Source organism: Myxocyprinus asiaticus, chromosome 10, assembly GCF_019703515.2.
Source record: "Myxocyprinus asiaticus isolate MX2 ecotype Aquarium Trade chromosome 10, UBuf_Myxa_2, whole genome shotgun sequence".
NCBI lineage: Eukaryota > Metazoa > Chordata > Actinopteri > Cypriniformes > Catostomidae > Myxocyprinus > Myxocyprinus asiaticus.
In genome coordinates, this window is record NC_059353.1 from 20,798,637 (window position 1) to 20,825,988 (window position 27,352).

A 27,352-nucleotide genomic window follows, 5' to 3' on the forward strand; every position below is an offset into this window, starting at 1 on the left:
ATGGAGGTGACACCAAGTAGTAAATACAAGAAAACCTGCTCAGATGAGATATTACATTAACAAGTAAAGAACTTGAATCTTTGGGCTTTCCTTTCAGGGTGATGTCATGATCAGAGAGCCACTGAGACGTGATATAAATCACATGCATATGCGCCACGTGCTTGACAAATCTGCATTCTGAGCTAATGCATGCGTTCAAAACAACGCACATGTTCATTTCAATGCACCATCGTTGCATGGCCCTACAAAGCTTTGATTCCTCTAGCATCAACTATGTCAAGTGAGACTTCTGGGGTTGATTCCTACCATTCTCCGCCCGGGTTGGGGACCCCTGACTCTGGACCCTCTCCTGGACACACACGCACGCGCGCGCGCGCGCGACCACGATCCGCGCGCTGTCAAGGCAACCGGATGACGACGTCAACTCGCTCAGCTTCATTATATTCGGGAAACTCCAGGGCCACCGGGTGCGCAAACTTGCTACACAAGACAACCAGGCGGGGGGGACTCTCACAATTTTGCCCAACTGCTCCTTTGCGTAAGAAATGCGCTGCGGTTTTCACGCAAAACCCCCAGCCCATGTGTCAATCCTGTTCCCACCCCTGGCCTCTCTGGCGCATGCAGCCATTGGATTAGCGGCGAACTGGAGGGAGGAGAGCCACCGAGACTGCGCCATTGTTATTCTAGTGAAAAAAATTAGTCAGAAGTAGTTATTAACGAGTAATCACTCGCATCAGACTTGGAGTGAAACTGAATTTGAACCCCAATGTACCCCGATACACGCAAAACAATACACGTTGGAATAATATACACCACATTGCTGACAATTTCGACTCTTCCTATCAGACAGTGAACACACTGTTAGTTTTAGAAACATCTCCGTTTTCAGCTCTGCTTATGGGCCCCTTTTTAGATAACCAAGAGAATGAAGTTTTCCTGCTGGTATTACACTTAAGTGAACATTTAATTGAAGTTACCCCAGCGCGTTTACCTTAGGCAATCAAAAGGCAATACAAGCTGTGGCCTGTGGGGGCGCTGCACAGTTAAGAAACATCAACTATAACGTCTTTATCAACAAAAATTTAAACAAACATTCCAAGCTTACCTGTTTTGCAAGGAACGCGAAAATTAACCCTACAGCTAATAATTAGCACCAAAACAAGTAATATTTCCTAACTGATAAATTATTTTGCCCCCTTCAGTCCGAGGGTAGCACTGCCTCATGTCCGCCATTAAAGAGCGAAACAATGCGCGAGAGTATAGGCAACAGCACCCTGCCACGGCGGAGAGAGGGAAAAATCTCAGGCGGGGTAAAATTGCATGCCTCTCCCTTCGTTAAATTACCCTCATGCACTAACACAGGTGACCATGGCGATTTCCTCGGGTCGAACTCTGCGGCGAACATAGTTGTAAAAACTTTGGCCAATTGAGCACAGTTCAGCATCAAAACGCCAGAGAAATTCTTACCGGAGTACAGCTGGAGACGATAGAGCGCCACTTTTGTGCCTTGACATAAATCCTGTTGCGCATGCGTGAAAACGTACGGACGTTCCAAGCGCGTGGGGGTAGGATTCTGCCCAGAGAGCTCTTCTCTACTCACGCGGTGCGTCGTGCGCGCGCATGACTGGCACGCGCACAATATTTAAGCAACAATTATAATATACTTTTTTTTTTTTTTAGGATGGTTGTTTTGTGGTCGGAAGGTTCATGTTCTTGATAAAGTTACAATTATATGACCGTCCGATTAGGTCATGCAAGGTCACTTACGTGATCCATTCAGCTTTTAGCTTAAAGCTGTTTTGATAAAAACAAAAGTATACTGAATTCAACTATACTACCTTAGTGAATGATATATTAACGCTTTGACAAATAACGGCTTTTCGTGTTCTGTGTTATTAGCAATATTAATTACAGAATCAAAGTCTTTCTAGCAAATCAGTCCACTGGCGGCCATCTTTAGAACGCTCTCGGGAGTCCATTTCCAGTTATGATAGTGCAGCTCCAATCTACTTGAATGGTGAAAGGCCAAAATCTCCAAAACGGTTGGTCAAGATTACGATCAACTAATACATTTCTAATTAGCACTAAACTCTGACAACACTGAATTGTACTTCTTTACCTCAGATTACGCAAAAAAAAAAAAAAAAAAAACCCGAAAAAAAAAAAAAAACGATTTCCCTCCCCCTAACCTTGCATAGCTAATGCGCATGCGCGTTTTCCGAGTTGATTGACAGGCGATGTCTGTATCTAAAAAGGTGATTGGCTCTTTTACCTGTAAGGCGGGACTTCCTTTCTACATCAGTTGGACGTTCCAGTTTCTCCCATTCATTTTAACATAAGTGGCCCGTCTCGGCTAAATGGTCTCTGACAGAATACAGCAATGTGGAAAAAAAGAGTTGTTGAATGCCACCGAATTTCATCAGTTTAGTGGAGAACTATAACTTTTCCCTTATTCTTCCTAGAAAAGTCAATAAATCTTGTACTTCCTGATTAAGCAGTACAAGTCAAAGCCAATAAATCTAGTTATATACGCCGAAGAGATTACGCAACCCTATTAACAGTCTGTATTTAAATAATAAAGTGAGAGGTAAACACGAGGAAGCACGTCCACAGTACGGTGGATAAAATATGGCGACACAACTGCATTACGTAAAGGTCAAAGTTACATTTTAGGAATGCTTTCTGTAACAATTTCATACACGAGCCAATTATAAATAACTTTAAATGCCTCAAGTTTCTTAATGGAAAGGCTGCGCTATCCACCCCTTTTAGTAGATAAACTTGCTTTAGTGTCTATATAGCTAGTATATATAGCTAGAAGTTTTGATTCCAAATATCCTGAAGAGCACACTTATGGTATCGATAAGAAAAGTACCGATCCGGTTTGTGGTCGTTAACCATAAAAAATACGCTGTGCCATAAGGCCACACTATCTGAAACTGATTTACCTGTGTGCTTACGTAGAATAAAAGCGATAAGACCATTCGGGACTAGATTGCAGACTTTTATTTTGACAAAACAAAGCGATTATTTCAGTTGCAATTTCATATCTACTTGTTATAGGGAGTTACACAAGTAATTACACTTTGTATGATGGATACAAACAAAGTGAACTGACATCATCTCTTTAAGTCCAGCACTTGCATTCTTGTTTTCATACAATAGATGATGAACCAAGGTATAGCCGTTACTTATTTGGTGGGAAATGTTTGGAATTTTATTTAAATGTTTAAATCTGCAAAGAATGCTTACTGATGATGACATCAACAGTTACAACACACTTCACATGGTCTCTTCACATTTTTACATTGCTGCTAAAGCCAACCAAGCCCATTTTGTCCGTCCATCCTTCTGACCTAGTTTTTAGATTTATAGGCGGACTGTGATTAAGACCCACTTTTAAGCAATTTATTTTCTTCTAGGCCATCAATATGGGAAAATATACCCATGTGGCCACAGCAAAAATGTAAATGTACATGTCCAGGCTGATCTAAATACTGCTGTTTATCAGTAAGTTTGAGCCAAAGCATGGTCTTAACCACTACAGATATGTATGGGACAGAAATGAACACTAATGTATATTTATGTATTTATTGATTTGAATTATACAGGAATACCGCTGATTCTCTTAGTGTTATCAGAAATATTCCCCAGAGGATCTGAGATTACAAAATAACCTGATTACAATCTATTTTTTATTTATTTTTTTTGTTCAATGACTAACAGAAAACATTTTCACATTGACTTTATGACTGCCATCTCAATCAGTTTACATGGCCGATAAGGTTGAAAATATTTGTAATGGCATAGTATTAATATAATAATTTCAATTATTATGGATAGACGTTCATTCAAGGGATGACTTCTTCAAACACAATTTAAAGCCAATGATAGTCATGATAATCGTCATACATGACTGTATTTTGTTTATGATTAAGGTTTTTTGCTGGTTATCCAATGGTTTCCAGCTTGACTTATGTGATGCACCTAGTGATATGGAGAAAGATACTCCACCAGTGGAGAATGTCTCTGCAGTTAGTGTAACATTCTTTTGATTTAAAAAAAAGTCTTCGAGGTATCCTACATACACTCACTTTATTAGGAACACCTGTACACCTACTTATTAATGCGATTATATAATCAGCCAATCGTGTGGCAGCAGTGCAATGCATAAAATCATTCTGATACGGGTCAGGAGCTTCAGTTAATGTTCACATCAACCATCAGAATGGGGAAAAATGTGATCTCAGTGATTTTCGACCGTGGCATGATTGTTGGTGCCAGATGGGCTGGTTTGAGTATTTCTGTAACTGCTTATCTCCTGGGATTTTCACTAACAACAGTCTCTAGAGTTTACTCAGAATGGTGCCAGAAATAAAAAACAGTAAGCGGTAGTTCTGTGGATGAAAACACCTCGTTGATGAGAGAAGTCAAAGGAGAATGGCCAGACTGGTTCGAACTGACAGAAAGGTTACGGTGACTCAGATAACCGCTCTGTACAATTGTAGTGAGCAGAACATCATCTCAGAATGCACAACACGTCGAACCTTGAGGCGGATGTGCTACAACAGCAGAAGACCATAGTGTTCCTAACAAAAGTGCTCAGTGAGTGTTTATTTCATAAAGAAGAGCACTTTCAGGCTATTTACAAAAGATAAAGTAACGTTTTATAGTTGATTGTATAGTCTTGTTGTTGCTGCCATTTTACAGAATTTTACCTGAAGACAGTTGTGTCACAAATTACCATCTCTAGAGTGTATTTCGTGAGGGGCATCTTTCTCAGAACACATTTTAAAGATGCGTTAATTCTGAAATACTACATTGTTGCACTGAATGTAGCCAGAGAGGAACAGGCTCCCCCAGTTGTACCTGGTTTCTCCAAAGGTTTTTGTCTCCAATAACTAAACATCTTATGGAGTTTTCCCTCCATTAACTAACATCTAGCATCTTAGCATCTTACTGAGTGTTTGTTCCTTACTACAGTCACCTTTGGCTTGTTTTCACACTGTGAAAAATGTCTGTAATTTTAACTGTAAAATGCTGTAAAATGCTACAGTAAAAAAAAAAAAAAAAAAAAACATTAATTGGTTCACAAGTAGTTACCTTAAAATATACAGTAAAAATATAAATACAAATAAATGTAACAAGACTACATGTAATTTCAAAGTAAAATGTACATTTTTTATTATTATTTTTTAGATGTAAAAAGTATAATTTTCCAGACAACTAATGGTAAAAATGTGTATTATGTCTAACAAGAGAATACATGCTCTTTTTATGTTACATTACTGTTAAAATTATGGTAAAACCAATAATCTGGGGTTCCCAGAATTCCCTGCATGACACATCACATTTCATTATATTTTATGGGAGCAGTTATGTTTCTTCTTATTTTCATCAGTCATGTACTTTGGGGGTTCCGTATTTTCTGTCGTTTAGTCAATGTTTATTGCATTATTTAAATTTCACGTGTTACCCTGATGGTGTTTTGTGTTTGTGTGAGTCTCTACATGTTTATTGGTCATTGCTCATGGAAGGGCCGCTATTGATACATTTTATGTCATCATGTGCCTTTCTGCAATTACTACAGAGATTAACTTTTTACAGTGCAGTTAACAGAAGAGCTGCTTATTCCTTATGAAATGTATAGGCTTTAGTCCTCATATTTACAATAAAAGAGAGAACACAAAATTATTGATTAAGGAAATATATGTACAGTTTATTTACTGTAGTCAAAAGAGGAAGTGAATAAATGAGCAGTCTTTCTCTCACTTATTAATAGCACAATGAAGGGACAAAGAAAGGTAGGCCATGAAAAACAGAATAAAATAACTCTTCGTCGTGGTTCAAACGCATTGTCTTTCCAGAGAGAACAGCTGCACAATTCAAATCTCACTCTTCGTTCAGTCATAAATGATTTTATATTGTTTATGAAATCTACACTCATGTGACCTGTGTGATCAATATGACCTGAGCTTATTTGCTGGATATTGTATGGTTTTGTCAAAACTGAACTCTGTAATGTGAAATCTGATGAAAGAAATTTTACTGTGTACAACCTGCAGATACAAATAGTACACAAATATGATAAAAAGTCAGGTTCTTTACTATTCCAAAATCAGCATTAAAGAAACATACATCAGCCCTACTTGGATGGTTTTTTAGCTGTGTGACTCCTCCCAATGCAGACACTGACACACACTAGCCCTTAAAACTGCTCACAACCCAAACATTCATACATTCCTTCCATGGTAATGGCTTCACTTTGTCAAATTTAGGATTCAAACCATTAGTTTCTGCCTTCTAAAAATCAGAACATTCTCAGAAAAAATGATTGCATGTTTAGAGCGAACCTACTCTGGTATTAAAAGTCACACATGGGTCCAGTCTTGTCATGGTCCCACAAGCAAGAACTGTTCACTCACTCACTCAGTCTCACACTTACTCTCTCACTCTGCACAAGCAATGCAAACCGATGCACACCAGACAAGTCAGGTTAAGCACACAAAACATAAAACAGAACAGTGTGTTAATCTTGAGTGATACATTATTCTATTAAAAAAAATAAAAAATAAAAGGAACACTTTACAAACAAGATTTACAAATGGCCCTTAGATACAAGCCCAATTTGTCACATTTCAAACTGACCTCACATGTAATGCAGTCGCAATCTAAAATCAGAGAACACTTGCAACCTTTAACCAAGCATGCCTTTAAAGTCAAATGGGCATTTGTTGTTATTGACTTGTTAGTACAATATTCTTTCAGTCTTTTCTTTTTTGTATAGTAAAACATAAATGTTTCTAAACTTAAATTGTCTTCTGCTCTGCATGTGTCATGTTGCTCGGTTTACAAGTGTAGGAGAAGTCTCAGTTCTTGGAGAGGCGGAGCTTCTGCAGTAACCTTCGATTTGGAAGGGAGGCATCACTGTAGCTGGACTCTGTATGCAGAAATGAGGAGTTTAACCTGTGGAAATAGAGAAAACATATTCCCTGATAAAAAAGTTTTTATTATGGTAAAGATTGCTTAGCTACAAAGTGCTATTGTTTTGCAGAAAAGTAAAGTATTTAGGGTCAATCCCAAATATTCACACTAGCATTAGTGCATCACTAAACAATAATGGTGGGAACTATCTATACCAGGAGTTTTCAAACCTTTTAATGCAAAGAACCCGCAAAAGTAATCATACTCTTGCAAGGGACCCCTTACTAAAATATAAAGGCAGTCAATATATTTACATTTATAAAGACCCATTTATACTTTGTGTGAGAATATTGATCGAGATAAAAACAATGGGATTAATCAAATTTTTAAGGAAAAAAACACATTGAATTAATCTTATAATAAAGACCCATTCACATCTAGTATCAAGATGGGTTCGGGTGATCCGATCACATGGTCATCACTAAATACAGGTCCAAACAGGGTCTAAATCATTTTGTGACCGGATCACAAAACCCACATCCGAATGTGGTCAAAAAACAATGCGACCGGGGGCCTGGGTAGCTCAGTGAGTAAAGACTACCGTGACTACCACCCCTAGAGTCGTGGGTTCAAATCCAGGGTGTGCTGAGTGACTCCAGCCAGGTCTCCTAAGAAACCAAATTGGCCCAGTTGCTAGGGAGTGTAGAATCACATGGGGTAACCTCCACATGTTCGCTATATTGTGGTTCACTCTATGCTTGGTGAGCTGTGTGTGGATGCCGCGGAGAATATCGTGAAGCCTCCACATGTGCTATGTCTCCGCAGTAACACGCTGAACAAGCCACGTGATAAGATGCATGGGCTGACGGTCTCAGACGTGGAGGCAACTGGGATTCATCCTCCGCCAACCGGATTGAGGCGAGTCACTATGCCACCATAAGGACTTAGAGCGCATTGGGAATTGTGCATTCCAAATTGGAGAGAAAAAGGGGAGGGAAAAAACTGCATGTGACCAGATCGCATTTGAGGTGTAAACGCTAATCTGTCCTGTATGCGTCCCGGCAGCAGTGAAGCGCCACCCCCTCACCTGTCAATCAACTGCTGCGCTAAAACAAGAGTGTAAACTTTGCGTTTACGAGCGACTTTTAAAGTAAATAACCATCCAATTGGAAAATTTAAAAAAGCGGATTCATACACAATCACAAGAACTTCACAGATCTTCTTTAGTGTGTTTGATATCAACACAGATGACAATCACGAACACCTGAACAACAGGCAATCCACTAATATAATGGATAATTCTGCTTGACATGTTGCGTTTGTGCTTCCATTAAATTTCAACCTCATCTAGGAGAAACAGCGAGCCATTTTTTTCATGCCTTTTTTGTATTTTTTTACTTTGTTGCACTTTAGTATCACGCAGTAACACATTGACATAGTGATTGATGTATGTCATCATGAAACAGAGACCATCCCTTCCAAATCCGAACACAAGCGGTCACATGAGATGCATTGGCCAGCAGCCATATCACCCTGCAGCTCTTGCCTGGTTACCCATTCCTTGCTTGCTCTTTAGCAGATGACAGCGTGAAAAGTGCGGATTCACTTTGTAGCGAGAGGCACATATAGACTACATATTTATTTTATTTAATAATGCCTTTTACAGTTTAATAATCAATCTGAGTCACGTAGCGACCTGCTTTTCCAGAGGTGAGAAACTTCCATTAAGCACACAGAAATGGAAAGGGCTTTAAAATAAAGCTTAGCCAAAATAAGCTTAATTTAAATGGAAAAAAGTATGACAGAAATATATCACTACTATATAGTTATGAAATATTCACTGTAATATTACTACTACTACTAACAATAAATCAATAGTAATTGTATTATACTTTAGCAATCCCTTCATTTGCTAAAAATAATACAATATCATGTTGAAAATGAATTTTTCTATATTAATTGGATTTAAGTTTTATTTAGACACCATTTGGATGATACAACTGAAATAAACTGTTATTGTGATATAGAATTCAGGGAAAATATAGCAAAATAAATAAATAAATAAATATAAAAAAAAAAAAAACAGGTATCGTATCGGCGAGAACCAAAAGGAAGTATTTTTTTTGTCTCCACAAATTTTCACAAGGGGACGATATGGGTCGGTGGATCCCCGTTTGAAAAGCCTTGTTCAATACCGCGGGGTTCTCCGTGCACCGAGCGGACAGAGCGAAAGACCTCTCAGGTAAAAGCAGAGATGGTGGTGTATGTTTTATGATCAACAAATCCTGGTGTGATCAGAGGAACGTACATTCCATCAAGTTTTCTGTTCTCCTGATCTGGAATTTCTTATGCTTCTGTGTCGACCATTCTGGCTACCGAGGGAATTCACAGCGGTCATTATCACAGCTGTGTACATTCCCGCCACAAGCCGACACAGACCGGGCACTCAAAGGAACTGTATGGGAGTTTAAGTGAGCAGGAAACCGCACACCCCGAGGCCGCGTTCATTGTGACCGTGGACTTTAATAAAGCCAGTTTAAAATCAGTCGCACCAAAATATCACCAGCACATTAGTTTCAACACACGAGGGGACCGGGTTTTGGACCATTGCTACTCTCCGTTCCGGGATGGCTACAAATCCCTCCCCCGCCCACCATTTGGCAAATCGGACCATTCTTCCATTCTGCTTCTGCCCGCTTACAGGCAGAAACTGAAACAGGAAGCACCCACCCTCACAACGATCCAGTGCTGGTCGGACCAATCAGACTCTACGCTACAAGACTGTTTTGATCACACGGATTGGGAGATGTTCCGGTCCGCCTCTGATGACGACATCGAGCTTTACGCTGATAGCGTAATGTGTTTCATCAGAACGTGCGTAGAGGAAGTGATTCCGACCAGAACTGTACAAATCTATCCGAATCAGAAGCCATGGATCAATAGCGATGTTCGCGCGGCACTTAATGTGCGGACCTCCGCTTTTAATTCCAGGAACGCGGAGGAGCATAAACAAGCCAGTTATGCCCTCCGAAAAACTATCAGAACCGCAAAACGCCAGTACAGGAGTAAGATTGAAGGACAGTTTAACACCACCAACTCTAGAAGCATGTGGCAGGGAATTAACATCATCACGGACTTTAAAGGGAATAAAAACTCCGCCGTGAACACCGCTGCCTCTCTACCGGATGAGCTAAATACTTTTTATGCTCGTTTCGAGGGAAATAACACCGCCCTCGCGGAGAGAGCTCTCGCGGCTGAAGCTACAGAGGTTAGTTCACTCTCCGTCTCTGTAGCGGATGTAACCCGATCCTTCCGACGGGTGAATATCCGGAAAGCCGCGGGTCCAGACGGCATTCCGGGCCGCGTCAGAGCGTGCGCGAACCAGCTGGCTGGTGTTTTTACGGACATTTTCAACCTTTCTCTCTCTTTGTCTGTAGTCCCCACATGCTTTAAAACATCCACCATTGTGCCTGTACCAAAACAATCAAAAATAACTTGTTTAAATGACTGGCGTCCTGTTGCTCTGACCCCCATCATCAGCAAATGTTTTGAGAGACTAATCAGAGATTACATCTGCTCTGTATTGCCACTCTCTCTTGACCCGTTGCAGTTTGCTTACCGCAACAACCGCTCCACTGATGATGCCATTGCATCTACAATACACACTGCTCTCTCCCACCTGGAAAAAAAGAACACTTATGTGAGAATGCTGTTTGTGGACTACAGCTCAGCATTCAACACCATAGTGCCCTCCAAGCTAGATGAGAAACTCCGGGCTCTGGGCTTAAACAGCTCGCTGTGCAGCTAGATCCTGGACTTCCTGTCAAGCAGACGCCAGGTGGTTAGAATAGGCAGCAACATCTCCTCATCACTAACCCTCAACACTGGAGCCCCGCAGGGCTGTGTTCTCAGCCCACTACTGTATTCCCTGTACACACATGACTGTGTGGCAACACATAGCTCCAATGCCATCAAGTTTGCTGATGATACGACGGTGGTAGGTCTGATCACTGACAATGATGAAACAGCCTACAGAGAGGAGGTGCACACTCTGACACACTGGTGTCAGGAGCACAACCTCTCCCTCAACGTCAGTAAGACAAAGGAGCTTGTGGTGGACTTCAGAAGAAAAGACAGAGAACACAGTCCCATCACCATCAATGGAGCACCAGTGGAGAGAGTCAGCAGCTTCAAGTTCCTGGGTGTCCACATCACTGAGGAACTCACATGGTCCGTCCACACTGAAGTCGTTGTGAAGAAGGCTCATCAGCGCCTCTTCTTCCTGAGACGGCTGAGGAAGTTTGGAATGAACCGCCACATCCTCACACGGTTCTACACCTGCACTGTAGAGAGCGTCCTGACTGGCTGTATCTCCGCTTGGTACGGCAATAGCACCGCCCACAACCGCAAAGCACTGCAAAGGGTGGTGCGAACTGCCAGACACATCATCGGAGGTGAGCTTCTCTCCCTCCAGGAAATATATACAAGGCGGTGTGTGAAAAAAGCTCGGAGGATCAACAGAGACTCCAGCCACCCGAGCCATGGGCTGTTCTCACTGCTACCATCAGGTAGGCGGTATCGCAGCATCAGGACACGCACCAGCTGACTCCATGATAGCTTCTTCCCCCAAGCAATCAGACTTCTGAACTCTTGATCTCCCACGATCAAATACATCAGCACTGCACTTTATTACTCTTACTCTTATATCTCACACCGGACTGTCATAAATTATATTATTATTATATTATGTTCTCTCTTAACAACTGACTATCAACTGACAGCCTGAATGTCAATACAGTACAATATTGTACATTCTATATATATATATATATATATATATATATATATATATATATATATATATATATACTTTTTTATATATATTTTTATTTTTAATTTTTATTGAATAATGTGTATCTATATAGTAAAAAAAAAAAAAAAAAAAAACAGCGTATTGTATACTGTACAGTGTATGTTATTATTTGTATATTGTTGTGTGTAATTATGTGTATAACAGATGTTTAAATTGTGTTGTGTTAATCTGATGTTATTGTAAATTGGTACTGTCTCATCACTGTCACGACTGCTATGTTGATCGGAACTGCACCCAAGAATTTCACACACCATTGCACTTGTGTATATGGCTGTGTGACAATAAAGTGATTTGATTTGATTTGATTTGATTTGATTGGGTATTCAACTAAAGTTCCAAGAGGTCCGGTCTCTATATTCCCAGCAAAGGTCCGGATAATAATATGTAGCTTATATGGTGTCAGTAGTTATATGGCTAGGAAATTATGTATCTTTTTTTTTAAATAGTTTTTTATAACTTGCCACATTGGCAGCAACAGTACTTTGTAAAAATATAAACATATATTCCTAAACAGTCAAAATAGTCTCTTCAAAACTGGGCAGGGATGAGGACATTGGGGGTCCAGAGAAAGCCAAAGTAGTGGGGTCTGAGAGATCTTTTCTACCAAAAGATTAAACTATTTCATGAAGTCTTCATCAGTCGAGGGCACTTGGATATGAATATTAAAAGATAAGAGCAACAGTTCATTTTTAGGCTGAATGACAGCAGTACAGTTTTTGAGTTTAAATATTTATATATACACGTATGGGACACAGATAAAAAAAAACACTGTATGGGGGTTCAAGGGGTTCCCTGAGAGAACATTTATAAAAATGTATAAGTCTGAATGGACCATTCTGATATTTTTCTTAAAGTGAGAATCTACTAACAACAAACAAACAACGTTATAGTCTAAAGGCGCCACGTTAAAGTTTTTGATGTTAAAATAACCACACCTGCAACTCATACATACAGTAAATTAAGCTTTATGCGGTGCCTCATGTCTATAGTGGGGAGCGAGGCAACGCACGTGAGCAGGAATAAAGTGCGTAGTGCTGAACACGCTTTATTTCCGCTCCAGAGAGAAAGATTTCTCTCCAGCGCTAAACACGCTTTATTCCCGCTCCGTGCGCGTATACACGTATGCTCACACAATCACTTAGCCAGGTGTCAGACAACTAGCACAAAGATTTAGAGCTCGGTCCGGACTGAAATGTCCTTCGGTCCGGATCTGGACCGAAGCCCACCTATTGAGTACCCCCGATCTATACTTTCAATTTAAGCATTGTGTGACAGTGTTCTTGCCTTAGCTGTGGGGGACTCTGCCAGACGGATGAACAGTTTATTGGCTCCTGGAACAGGACTGAAAGAGTAGATGAAATGGCTGTCCTGCAGAAGAAGCAGCACATTTTCAGTGTGAAAGGATGCAGATATTCTACATTCAAACAATCAACAGATCTACGAAATCAAACATTTGAAATAGTTTATTTCAAAATCAGTGTCTTACCAAGAAGATTGGCAGCTGAAACTTGTCATTCAGAACGACAGCATGAACACTACATGGTCCGCAGAGTCTAGCTGTGATCTCATTAAGGAAGTTTGCATGGAAGATAAACAGCAGAATGCCAGATCCTGAGGCAGAAAACACAAAAACGACACACTGATTCTGCAAATAAACTCTGAAAACAAGGAAAGCCATGAAGAAAATGTGCAGCTGGAATACATGTTTGCAAGCAAGTATCTCACCTTCTCCGGGTGTGTGTTGAGAGGGTTTGTAGCTGAACTCCAGTGAAAAGTCTGGCCCCTCACACAGTCTGTGGCAGGCCAGAGGAAATACAGGTTCCAGCAGGGCCAGTCGCGTTTCAAAGTAAGCTCTGATTGTCTCCTCTGCCACAGTTGATAACCTGAGAGAGATATTTGAAATATTTAAGAGTCTTTTTTTCATAGTGATATTTTTATTCTATCGGTTTTCTATATTTGTATTTATAACTAATGTTCTGGATGCTGGTTGATGCAATGGCGCACTCACGTTTGCATGTGGTCTTTGATGAGATCACGCACCATCAGGTTGTTGCTAAGTTTGGCATAGTAAAAGGCAGTGTTCTTGTGTTTAGACATGATGTTGCAGTCAGCCCCATTTTCCAGCAGGAGGCGCACTACATCTGCATTTCCCCTTTTACAAGCCTTAGAAAGAAAAATACAATGCTCAAAATAAATATCCATTACAATAACAAGGCAGATCCAAAAAAATCTTCAAATCGTTGCTCATCTCACCTTCATGAGAGCCGTCTCTCCAGCCAGAGTTTGGGCATTTAAGGAAGCTCCGGCCTCCAAAAGAATGGCTACTGTTGTCAAGAATTTCTGCATCAAACAGGACGAGTAATTAAAAAAAAACTTTTTCTGGGCTTGTGCACTCACCTACATAAATCACTTAGAAAATTAATGTATACAATACAAATATTGCAATATATGCTAATACTCTCTTATCTAAGTGGTTGAAATGAAAACTATGAATTAAAACAGCTATGATGGGAGTTCCTGGATAAGAGTGTTGTGTTGTTCAGTACCTTATCTGCAGCATGCATCAGGGCAGTGGTGCCGTTCTTCTGCCTGGCGTTGACCTTTACTCCTTTCTTAATGAGAAGCCTGAGGATATCATCCTGACCTCCTGCAGCAGCCAGCAGCGTTAAGGACATACCACTAGAATCCTGCAGGTGGCAGCACATACACAAAACATTCAAAGATGTTCACATGACATCCTGCCAAACACAGCTCAGTGAGTACATATGCCTAACTCAGGGATGAAACGAACTGCAACATGACCCGGTTTATCTGGGGTATTAATACAGAATTCACAGAGATGCACACACAGACATACTACGTGGAAAAGATAAGAGAGAGGATGAGAGAGAATAAATATGGATCATACCTCCTGGTCCAGATTGTAGTCCTCTTTGGAACTAAGTGCACGTTTCACCGCCAGATAATTCCCATTTTTCACTGCTTCTCGCAGTTCAGCTGAAAGCGAGAAGAGGAAAGTAGTAAAGAAAACTGAATGCTATAATAAATTATATAATAAGATGTAACTCAAATAAACCCTTCAGAAGAGAGTTGTGCTATTGTTTTTACTCACTGGGAGTTAAGGCTAGCGGAGAGAGATTCTCATCCTCTCCATTCAAGTGTTTCTGAAAGTCCTCCAGTGTCATCCAGTCAAGCTTCAGCTCCACCCCAAGATTAAGAGAAGGTGGTCCCCTGTCTGTTACACGGAGACACAGGGTTGTTACACAAAAGAGATGCAACAGCCAGTGTTTGACCAAGAGTCTACTGAGCTTGACACAATGTTGTAATAACCTCAAACTGATTATTTTAATAGAACATGCGCCTGATCTGTGCTTAACTAAAACATCCAAGCTTAAAGCTGAAGGGTGTAATTTTTTTCATGTTAAAATACTTTCTCCTATCCCAGCTTAAAATGATCATTCTCAGAATGTTAAAATTCGTATGACATTCTTTATTCTTCGGAACACAAACAAAGATATTTTGATGGAGGTATGATGTGAATTCTATTCTATTCTGTTTGGTGTTGCTTGTAGCGCAGAAATTACACACTTCAGCTTCAATAAATCTGGGAGTGACACAAGAAATGGTGAACTGTGAATAAAAATACAATCATAACCCCCTCCTGAACTTATAGATACAAACCAGTTTTGTCTGAGCGCTCCATGGGCTCCTGAGAGTCCTGATTGTCATCGCAGGCAGTGAAGAGCCGTGATTCACTGTCCTCCCTCCTTCTCCTCCTCTTATCCTTCCATCTAGACTCTTCTGTGGAGTCAGGAGAAGCCATTGGCTCAGTCATGTTCTTCCTTTCCAGGCGTTCTTGCCTGGCTTCCTCTGCAAGTCTCTGTGCCTCCTCCATCCGTGCTTTTCTCTCCCGTTGGGCTTCTTCTATTCTTTCTTTCTTCTTTCTCTCCTCTTCTTCAATCCTTTCTTTCCTCTTCCTCTCTTCTTCTTCCAACTTTTCCTTCCTCTTCCTTTGCTCTTCCTCTCTCTGCTCCCGTAGTAATTCCTCCTTTGACTTGGGAGGTGGCTCATCAGATTTGTAACTTTTCTCTGTCTCGTATGCCCCCTGTTTCTCATCTGTCTCCATGGAGACGGGACTCTGACCGGGTCGTGGCACTGGGAGTGGAAGACAAGAATGTAGTCATTAACATTAGGCTATCTAACAAATAGAGCTAAAATGTTATTTTGCTACCAAAATAAGCAAATACATCTTACACTCTTTTGTCTTCTCCGGCTCAGGTTTTCGTGCAGGAGACTGCTTTGATAATTTTGATTTCTTGTCAGTTTTCCCTGCAGCCTGTAGAACAAGTTTAAACAAAACAGTCATAATATTAGATTTGTACATTTTCTGAAGAAAAGTGCTTGTCCGTGTTAAACTTGCCACCATGAAGCTAGATGTTCTGGGTAGGTTGCCTGGGCATTATTATAAGGTTGCTAAGGTTTTCTGAGTGGATGTTAGCATGTTGCTATGTGGTTACTAGAATGTTCTGGGTGGTTGCCAGGGAGATGCTAGGTAGCTGCTCACTGGTAGGCATGTCATAAAATATCGATATATCGATTACTGATCGGCACATTATTTTAGTGATTCATTTCTGAGGCATCGATATATTAACATTAGCCGTCATTTAAATTAGAAGCCTAATTTGTATGCTTTCTAATTCACTCAGTTGGCCCTCGGTTTAATGTAATCTGGTGTAATAGCATTGGGAGACCACAAGAAGGTGATATAACATTTACTGAAGCTGGTCGCAGATAGGAGGAGGCACAGTCCAAACACAGGTTTTTGTCCTTCTTCAAGAATAAACAAAGTGATGTTGGGTTGAATTTAATGGGGAACTACGCGAGTTGAGCTCCGTGGTGCTGCAGAATTTTGAGCAGCTTCCAGAGATGTGAGCGGCAGTGTGTGCGAACATTCGTAGTCCAGTGTGCGACCCCTTTAATTAACACTTTGAGAAATATGTTTGAAGAGACAAAGACTATTGTGCAACGAGTAGCCCTATTTACATCTGAAAAAAAAATGCTACTATATATCGATAATCATCAGGAAAATGTTTATTAAATGTATCGATGCGTGAAAAAGGCATCGATCCCAAGACTACTTAATGGACCTGTCTCTGTGATATTTTGGTACCTACATATGGCTTAGGTTGCTCCTTGAAAGTAAATCTATGGGATTTTTTTCATCCGTTTTAAATCTGTTTTATCACCCGCAAGGCAAAAATCATCAGCCTGACAGTTTAGAAAAGTAATACAAGGTATCATTAACTTGATTTGAGGTATCATATCCGTAGCAACAATGTTGCAGGACGAGTTATCATAAAAATGTTAATACTTAGGGTCAGGGGTTTTGAAAAATCCTTAATCCCAAGAATAAGCAATAGTAATAATGATTGTCTTAGCATAATAATCAGCGACCAATGATATCAGTCTTTGTGCAGTGTACTATCTTAGAATTAAAGTGCCAAGCTTTAAAGATATTTTTACCTTTGGAGTTGCATTCTTGTTCTGTTCTGCTTGTCTCCTTGGTGCACGATCTTTCGCCTCACAGTTCAGCAGGAACTTTTCAAACAGGTTAGTGGAGGAACCCCCCTTCTCCCCACCCTCTTCCTTTGGCTCTTCCTCTTTGGGCTTGGTTAGGGCCATTGATGCTATAGAGGAAGAGGAGGAAGATGCAGATGAGAGCCTCTGAGAAGGTGGGGCTGTTTCCTGCCCTTTGCTCTTGACCTTTGTCTTTGGTGTGGATGTCGCTGCACCTGTGTCACTGGAGTCGGGCTCCTCCTCACTGCGAGAAGACTTGCTGGTACTCTTGCCACTCGTAAGGCTCTTGAGCTTGTTTAAACCACCCTCTTTGAGTGTGGCCATTGAGACCTCTTTTTTAGGCTTCTTCTCATGAGCCAGGTCTTTGAAACCTTGCAGCTTCATATCAGACTTCCCCTTTTTTGGCTTGGCCTGCTTGGGATCCACCCCACTCTCACTTCGTGCAGATTTGTCCATGGCTTTGTTTTTCGAGGAATAATTAGGGGGTTCCGTGTTTGTCGAATCATCCGTGAGGGTCTCATCACTCTTATCACCCTCTTCATCCGAGGATTCAATCTCTTTTCTGGACTTGACTTTCTTTTTCTTTCGGTCCTCCACAATCTCTTTCTTTTGCTTTATTCCATCTTTATCCTTTTCGCCCTTCTTTTGTTTCTTAGGAGTAACTGGGGCATCTTCTTCATCAGATTCAATAAGCCTCTTCTTTGTTTCTTTTTTTGGAGGTACAGAGAAAGGATCCCTGCTGTCCTCCTCTTCATCTGATTCAGGTGCTGGCAGAGGTTTGTCATCCTTCCATTTCTCCTTTTTCTTTTTCTTCTTTTCCTTCACAGCCATCTCATCTTCTGAATCCTCCACTATCTTCTTTTTCTTCTTCTTAATAGGCAAATCTTTGGGTTTATCCTTATCACTGTCACTCTCCGAGTCAGCATCAAACAAATCACTCTTCATGGGCAGCTTCTAGGTACAGAGGAGCACAAATCATCAAGTAAACCAGATATTGCATTCTTGACACTAATTCTGCTTACAGGGATAGTTCACCTAAAAATAACAATCCTGTTGTCAAATACTCAACTTCATGTTTTTTCAAACCTATTTAAATTACTTTCTTCCATGGAACATGAAAGGGAATGTTCAGCCACCATTTCCATACAATGAAAGTGAAAGGGGACTGGAGGCTTCTCAAAAAAGGAAGTAAAATGGATTTGGAACAACATGAGGGTGAGTAAATAATTACGGAATTTTAATTTTTTTGGATAACACAACCCTTTAAAGGTGCACTCAGTCATTTTTACCACATTAAGAAGTTTAACTCAACTCCACGGAGTGGGTCCCCTAATGGGGGTTGCCATGTTTGGATGCATGACCAGCCACACACTGCTTGCTAGGGATGTATCTACTTTCACGGTATACCACGGTTTTAAAAAGAGACGGTTATCAAACCGTTGACATTTGTAATTCAAGGTACTGCATTCATGGTATTACTTTGATTTTTATGTCTAAAATCCAAGTAAAGGAATAAAAGTTTCCATTGTAAATATCAGTTAGATTACGAGAGAATCGGCTTAGCATCATATAAACTTGATCAAATATATTTCTAACCTTCTACATCCTTCTGTTTCACTAAACCGTCACTTCATTTTAAAAGCCACACGCGTGAACTGCACGGCAGAGAGAAAAATGTCAAAGCCTGAACCTTTATTTTCCCCCGCCAAGCGACTAAATCCGAGGTGTGGGAATATTTAGGTTATTTAAGAGACCCACAAGGCACCATCAGTGATGGTTAGCCAATCAGTAAACTTTCAGAAAAAAAGTTGGCTCAGACAGGCAACACTTTAAACCTGAATAGCCACATCCGTGATCATCCCAAGGATTTTGCGGAGATGAATGCAAGTGAAAATACAGTCTCTAGTCTAATAAATTATAAACCCCTTTTCATAACACTCCCAGATATACAAGATTTCTATGACTACCAGTATTTTTCTGAATATAAGTCACGTTTTTTTCATCATCTGAAAGGTCCTGCGATTTATAGTCCAAAGCGACTTATATACATAATTTATACGCAATTAATGTCGGCCGTTCAAACGCACGCACACCAAAGCACATATGCTTACACTCAAACAGATGAAAACATCAGTCATAGAGATGGTAGAAGTTTTTTTAAAGTGGCCAATTCAGAATATTTTGCCTTTACAAAAGTACTTTATGCAACCAGTTTAAATATTCTGTCCATCATAACATTATTTTTCTAACAAACTTTACGTTTCATCACACTCGTAGGAAAAACATTCAGTCAGTGAACCGGATAAGTAATGTGCAGCATAGAGGGTTCAGTTATCAGAAATATCCACAGATAGACAGTCTCTAATGATAATGAATGAATAGAATACAACAGGCATACTGTTTTAGTCATAGGCTAAAAGCTGTTTATTTGTAGAGTTACAAAGCATAGAGATCTGTATTTCCAGTCTTCATAATGGAGCGCGTCTGACTTTTGAGCGGATGAAGGGAAGTTGGGAATGTTGTGGCTGCTCCCGGGTCCTTGTGCCTGCCGAATACATTCTCTGTCAGTGCGACTTATACAGAGACATGACTTATCTCTGTGTGTTTTTTTTCTCTCTTGGAGCAACGTGATTTTGACCAGGTGCGACTTTATTTCCGGAAAAACAGCATATCATAAATAAATATTAAACTGCTAAAAATATTAGCAATGCACTTCAATACCGTGATACCGTAATACTGCAGTATTTTTTGTGAAGGTTATCGTAACGTGAACATTTCATACCGATACACCCCTACTAATCGCTTAATCTCAGTTTAATTGCACTTTCCCTCGTGGATTACATTAATCTTGGCTGAATGTGAATATTTAATTTCTACAATGGCAAAACAACTGCATAAGAATGATGCTGCATCCACATTGTTAGGTGTCAGTATAAGTCCAAGAACACTTCCATACTGACCAGCACAACATACACCTTTAAGCCTTTAGTCTGAGAAAACTACAATCTAAAGGATTCTAAATGGTAATGTGCTAGTAATGCATGAGTTAAAAACACATCTTAAGAGTCTCACCATGACAGTGTCTTTTTTTGGCTTGATCTCAGCCAGGGCCTTCTTGTAAGCCAGCAACACCTCCCTGCAGTCGTCTAGGTGCGCCTCGGGCTCCCAGGTGTCATCATCTGATGAATAGTTCTTCCATCGCACCCGGTACAGCACCTCTCCCTAAAAACAAGAAGAGGTCATCAGTCATGACCTGCCATTGGTCCATCTACTGTACATTCTCCAAAAGCTGTGACAATAATGTATGTTAAAGGGATAGTTCAATCAAATATTTAAATGTTTGGCAGAATGTTTACTCAGGCACCACTCACCACCATTGTATGGAAAAAAGATGCAAAGAAAGTGAATGGTGACTAAGGCTAACATTCTGCCTAACATCTTTTGTGTTCCACGGAAGAAAGTCATATGGGGTTGGAATGACATGAGGGTGAGTACATGACAGATTTAGAATTTTTGGGTGAACTATTCTCAAACAAACTAAAACATACAAGTTTATTCATTCATTGAGGTTGCAATCTTCTACAGCTGCCTGTAATAAGATGGCAGGTAAGGCATCTACCTAGTAACCAATACTATTTTTTGTATTTTTGATCATGTCGTGCTACTTTAAAAACATGTTCTTTGATTTAGTGGAAGATACAAAATATAACAGTACATTTTCTTGGAAAACCCTTTCTGTTTGCAGCCTGTAGTGTCAGAAGTCTACCTCGCATTATCACAAGTGCTATGCTGTACACGTGAATATGAGGAAGGCGATGTCTATAGGAGGCATTAAGGCAGTTATTAATGCTTGGCCGACACATCCCAAGTGTCACAGGTTGGTTTCAAAGGGGAAGTTCATTATCCACTGCGTTGCTAAGTAACGAATACAGCTGATTCCATGCTCCTCTTATTTCCTGTGATTCTCACAGGAGGATTAATAATAGCTGAAGATCAAAGCCAAAACAATTTTTATTATAATCTGAAATGACAGAGTGGATGAGTTCTCTTTCCTCTTTCCATCTGCTGGTTTCACAAGACCGACAAACAAAACTCAAGCGACTTTAAAAGTTGTTGTATGTAAACCTTATTTGCCTCTAAGTAAGAGACATCACAAAAGAAGATTCCCATTGCTTAGATCAGAGAGCTAATTTCCTGTACAACTACCTTTGTGCAAGAAAAAGCAGCACTGAGAACCAGTTAATAACTGTATTTATGTAAACAAGGGAGTTAAAGACATGATTGTCTATGTGTGTGTGTGTATCTTCCAAAGCTCAGTTCACTAGTAGTTACCACAGCACAGAATGATAGTTGATCTCATGATGATTGTTTCTGGCTCAAAGCCATCACTAACTGTCACACGTTGTATTCAGTATGAATGGAAATCACTTGGACATTGTAAAAGACACACAGTTACAAATCTTTTTTTCATTCACAAGGCAAATTGTATTAATTTTTTTGTAGATTTTTCCCCTTTTTCACGCAATTTGGAATGCCCAATTCCCAATGCGCTTTTAAGTCCTCGTGGTCGCGTAGTGATTCGCCTCAATCCAGGTGGCGGAGGACGAATCCCAGCTGCCTCTGCGTCTGAGACCGTCAACCAACGCATCTTATCACGTCGCTTGTTGAGCGCGTCACCATGGAGACATAGTGCGTGTGGAGGCTTCACGCCATCCACCGCGGCATCCACACTCAACTCACCACGCGCCCCACCGAGAACGAACCACATTATAGCGACCACGAGGAGGTTACCCCATGTGACTCTACCCTCCCTAGCAACCAGGCCAATTTGGTTGCTTAGGAGACCTGGCTGGAGTCACTCAGCACACCCTGGGATTCGAAATAGCGAACTCCAGGGGTGGTAGCCAGCGTCTTTTACCACTGAGCTACCCAGGCCCCCCATTCACAAGGCATATTAAAGGGATAGTGGACCCAAAAAATTTAAATTGTGCCAACACCCTCATGTTTTTCCAACACTGTATGACTTTCTTCCATGGAACACAAAAGTAGATGTTAGGCAGAATGTTAGCCTCAGTCACCATTCACCTTTTTTTTTTTTTCTCCATACAATGAAAATGAATAGTGACTGAGGCTAACATTTTGCCTAACATCTCCTTTGTGTTCCACAGAAGACAGAAAGTCATACAGGTTTGGAACAATATAAGGGTGAGAACATGATGACAGAATTTAAATTTTTGAGTGAACTGTCCCTTTAATACAATGTTTCTTCTGGTGGGTCGCGACGTGTTCGGACTGGGTCTTGGTCAGCGTTCTTCCTCCATTGAAATTTTTTTGCAGCCCAAGCCAAATTTCAGGCCGCCAAGGCAAATTTTATGAAATACATATCGGTGCTTCATACGCACTAAATATGCTTCTCCTCTGAAAGTGTGTGGCATGAGCCACAGAACCAACTCGTGGCAATTATCTGCTCTAACCTACTGTATCTCTGGAATGCGTACATGTCAGTAGGACTTCCCTCGATTTTGCGGCACGGCCCACAAAACTGACGCAACCCATTTGAATACTAGAGAGAATTTTCTAGTTTAAAAAGCTATGGAGGTAGTCAAACCTCTCAAACAGCTAGACAGTCCTGACATTATAAACAACACGGATGAGGAAAAGAGACAACTCTGCATCTTTATAAAGAAAGTTTTTCAACGTACACATCATCACCCTTAGTAAATGTATTCAGGATTTTACAATAGTAACAGTAACTGTGGTATTTTAACAAAAATAATGTTGTAGTAAATAATATATTAGGTGGAATCTATTGGACCTCATTTTTATTACAACTTTGGTTGTATGTAGATAAAGTTCCTAAATGTGTAAATATCAAGTTATGTACATGAAGTCCGGACCTGGAATACTTATAGACAAATTATGGACAAAGTTTTCCTCCTGTGTAATATATGTTCTGTTTGAATAATATTTTATATAAGGAAATAAACTGGATAATAACTATAATAGGCTCATTATCATACAGAAAACTTCCTGTATCTTTTGTTGTCTGCATCAACAACAAACAATAATGTCACTTGATACATGCCGTTTTATTTGAAAACCATGAACAAAGCTTTGCAAGATAAAAGAAACAGTGCAACCCAGTCTACGTGAAATCTAGGTTATGTTTTTAATTGTGTTTAGGTCGCCATTTGATTTCCAATGTAAAATCTGGTCCTGAGGCAAAATCAGTCGAGAACCACTGCTTTAATGCACTAGTTTCTAACATTACTGTTTTTAACAGACAATAAAGAAAAAATAAAAGAAAGAAGATGCAGCTAAGAAAAAGCATTAATATCGGGCAATAATCTGACAGAGGTTGATGCAGGGCTCCAGACTGCAACTAAAATGGTCGCAAATGTGACCAAATATAATTGTGACAATAATTTAAAATCTAGTCGCCATTGGCGACAGTCAGGTTGTGTGCGTTCATATGTGGTTTCATCAGATAACATCTTTTGAGTTACTGAACACATCTACAGTGCACGCAATATCAGTGTGTCTCGCGCAGCTTTTCACCCAGTCTGTTGTGGTGATGAGCTCGCTGCACCTCTTGCAGCAACAACAAAAAACCCAGCGCGAGAGAGTCGTGAACAAATGACTCTTTTGAACCGGATCTTTTTCATAAATCACTTGAAAAGAACTGAGGGTTTGAACTCAGGAGTTCAGGTTAGCAGTTTGAATCAACCGTCAAGTGAGCTCAAAACTGGGAATGCAGACATTTCAAAATAAAGTCCCATGAGTATTTCGGGCTTCTTTACAATTAAAAGACCCTTATTGCGTACCACGTTTTTTCATCTGTTAATTATTGATTGGGATCCGAGTAGCACAATAAACTGCATCTGGGATTTCATTCAATTTGCACTCTTTTAGTCTCTGTGTCTGGGCCATCCGGTAACAGTAAAGAAAGACTAAGGCGATATTTAAAACAATCAAAATTATATATATAAAAATCAAGCTTTTTACACTTAGGACAATAGACCTTTTTCACAGACTGTGATGACACATTTGCGCCTTATTTAGCAGCATAAATCCAGCAAACTTTTTTATACGATACATTTTTAAAAATTGAGTTTAAGTTTATAACATTATGCTTTGTGTTATATTACCCTGGAATTAGTTTTAAAAAATGAATTACCACAGCTGTGAGAAGGTTTCGATAACAGCTGCTGAGAGAGTGACATTAAATTTGGCATCTTCTCCCATTTTACTGTCTTAATCCACCACTCTCTAGTTTTTTATCTTCTGGAAAGTCATTCAAATGTAATAGTGGATTTTTTCTTTTGGTCTTGGAGCAAATGGGTAAGTGAAAATAATATTTGTTGTGATCTCCCATTCACCGCTGTTGAAGTTTACCCTGCAAACTTTTACTAACGCGTTCCAAAAATCGGAGTGTTTAATGGGTTATCAGCTGTCTTCCTTTTCTTCAGCTTTCGAACAGCAATCTAAATCAAGCAATTCTGTGATTTGGCGACTAAAAACAGTCATTTTGCTCCTTAATGTTTCAGATTAGGGGCCAATGTCTCCCAAGTCATTTTTTTTTAGTCTGGAGCCCTGTTGATGGGAAGGTTCCTATTACTCTAAAATGTGAAAAATCGGATTTGTTACTCAAACTGACACAATTGCTGCATTCAGCTCAATGCACTGTTTCTATTTAAATGGCTCTTAGAGCAGCTCATTTTCACTTTGTTTTAGTATGTCAACAAATTGACAAGCTTGTTTTTTCAGCTGCCATGAATCCTCTTGCATTTTAAAACCAGAGTGAGGAAGATCCTTTCACACGCACACACAAACAACATCCTCAGTGACCTTGTGCATTACAGACACTGCATTGTCTGCCAGTCAAAGGGCACTGACTAGTATAAGATTGGATTTTACATGTGTGTTATCTGTCCTCTGATCTCAACCAACAGGGAGGGCTTTAGCTGCAAGAGTAGAGCTGTTATTTACAAAAATTACAAAATTCACATATATTCTTCCGTCACCATCGACAATCTCACTTTGCTCACTCCACACCTTTACCTGTCTAAGTACTTCAAGTTCTTTAATACCTCTCCTTGCCCGTCCAGTACTAATGACACACAGTTTTCACAAACACACTTGCGCCCTTGAGATATTTCTAGATTAGGCACTGCTGAATGTATTCTCACTAAAATAAACACAAGGATCCTGGCACTGACAGGGATCTGTCATTCTCCCACATAGCTGGAATACTGAATGCAGGAAAACAGCCCAGCTTTTTAAAGTAGGAAACAGACTCCTAGAATTAATTCAGTCAGCATTTCACAACTGCTCAGGCAACCCAGGATCCCAGGACATGATGGTGATGTGAGTGGACTGACTGTAATGTGATAGCTTTCTCTCTGTGTTAATGAAAGCCCAAGAGGCTTTTTGCATAATGCACCCAGACAGGAAGAGGGAAACACGGGCTCCCAAATAACCCTGTCATGGTTTTATGCTGATACGGACAAAAGATTTTTAACACCTTATCACTAAAACGCTGAATCACTGTTATGTGTTCCTGTCAGCACGATCATACATGAAGGACTAACAGCACATAAGCGATTATTCTGCCCCACAGTGAAAGTCTGTAATAGATGTATTTGTTTAAACAGCCTGTGCATATATTAAAAAAGCCCACAACTGAATGACTGTCACTACTGTGTTTCCCCCAATACAAAACACCACTTATCTAGACATTCGCTTGGGCGTGGGTGCATTTAGGCCGATGTTTAAAGAAATAGTTTAGCTGGATTGTATTTTGGTGTGATGTAAACAACAAGAGCACAACGCCTTTGAAAATCAATTTGTCTCCCGGACCAGCGGTGAGCTAACCGTCAGAAAGTTACAATGAGTGTTTTCAACCTCTCTGTGATGTTTTCGGGTTAAACAAGCCATGAAATATAATCGTCAATGATTTCTTAGGCTTTACTCTATTCTTTTAACACGCATTTACTAAGAAAGACGCTATCTAAATGCTACGTCGCTAACAAAATGGCATCCAAAGCGCGAGCCGCCCCCCCCCACACACACACACACACACACACACACACACACACACACACACACACACACACACACACACACACACACACTCACACACTCTCTCTCTCTCTCTCTCACTCTCTCACTCTCTCTCTCTCTCTCTCTCTCCCTCTCACCTCCAACACCCTCACGTCAATGATCCTCTCCACTTCATATACATCTTCTTCATCCTGTTCGCTGTCTCCAGGCTCCGCTCGCTCGGCTCCGGAGGCCATTTACGTTTTAAAATGGTAGATCTTTACGCTATAGACTGATATATGTGTGCAAACAGCGTGAAGGCCGCGCGGTTGCTGAACTACTCCACACACACGCAGCTACAGCACCAGCGCAATGTGGCCGATTGTAGTACTACAACAGGAGGAGGAGCCGTGTGTGTGTGTGTGTGTGTGTGTGTGTGTGTGTGTGTGTGTGTGTGTGTGTGTGTGTGTGTGTGTGTGTGTGTTTGAGTGTTTGTGTGTGATAATACTGAGGTTATCGTCTCCCACAGCTAAATATACAGTAGGTTTTTTTTAGGCAGAAGACAACTAGACAAATTCCTCTTAAGTTGAAGGGACATTTGTAAATCTGTTGTCGTGTCTGTGGTAAAAGGGACACCCAAAGGTGTTGTCATATTTGACCATTTATGTTGTACCAAACGCGAATTACTTTCGTTAGGCTGAACGTTAGAGACTGACAGCCTCAGTCACCATTTACTTTCATTGTCTGGACAAAAAGATACAATGAAAATGAATGGTGACTGAGGCTAACAATGGGTCATTATCAGAATATTGTGACAATGTCCCTTGACTGTTCCGTCATGAAAAACTAGTCAAGAAATCCAATTTAAAAGGCATCATTCTATAATCTAAATAATATGAAAGGATATGACTCTATAATGTTTTAATTTGTTTAGAA

The 27,352-nt window shown here is 40.3% G+C and overlaps 2 protein-coding genes across 8 annotated transcripts in view; both read right to left on the reverse strand.

Moving 5' to 3' along the window:
* The window catches only part of LOC127447527 (zinc finger MYM-type protein 2-like), a 32,959-nt gene extending 30,663 nt beyond the window's left edge, over positions 1-2,296 (reverse strand). For 2 of the 6 annotated variants that reach the window (XR_007898396.1, XM_051709464.1), the window contains exon 1: positions 1,468-2,128. The gene's annotated coding sequence lies outside the window, so the exon portion shown is untranslated. Of the gene's footprint in view, positions 1-35; positions 280-306; positions 684-1,467; positions 2,129-2,272 lie in introns of those variants that run through there. The other 4 variants (XM_051709466.1, XM_051709467.1, XM_051709468.1 and 1 more) reach the window with 4 other exon arrangements.
* Positions 2,297-5,159: 2,863 nt separating this feature from the next.
* On the reverse strand, positions 5,160-26,783 carry LOC127447531 (M-phase phosphoprotein 8-like). 2 transcript variants are annotated; one of them, XM_051709475.1, is made up of 14 exons: positions 26,575-26,783; positions 20,447-20,596; positions 17,321-18,325; positions 16,052-16,133; positions 15,479-15,952; positions 14,910-15,032; positions 14,706-14,794; positions 14,344-14,484; positions 14,051-14,137; positions 13,806-13,960; positions 13,523-13,680; positions 13,284-13,408; positions 13,082-13,165; positions 5,160-6,966 (listed from the first exon to the last, which is right to left on the reverse strand). In XM_051709475.1, exons 1-14 carry the CDS (start codon positions 26,671-26,673, stop codon positions 6,925-6,927), a joined length of 2,814 nt encoding a protein of 937 aa, XP_051565435.1. In that variant the 5' UTR covers positions 26,674-26,783; the 3' UTR covers positions 5,160-6,924. The 2 variants fall into 2 exon arrangements, with proteins under 2 accessions (XP_051565435.1, XP_051565434.1); XM_051709474.1 differs by having other exon boundaries at positions 17,321-18,328.
* Between the last annotated feature and the right edge of the window lie 569 nt (positions 26,784-27,352).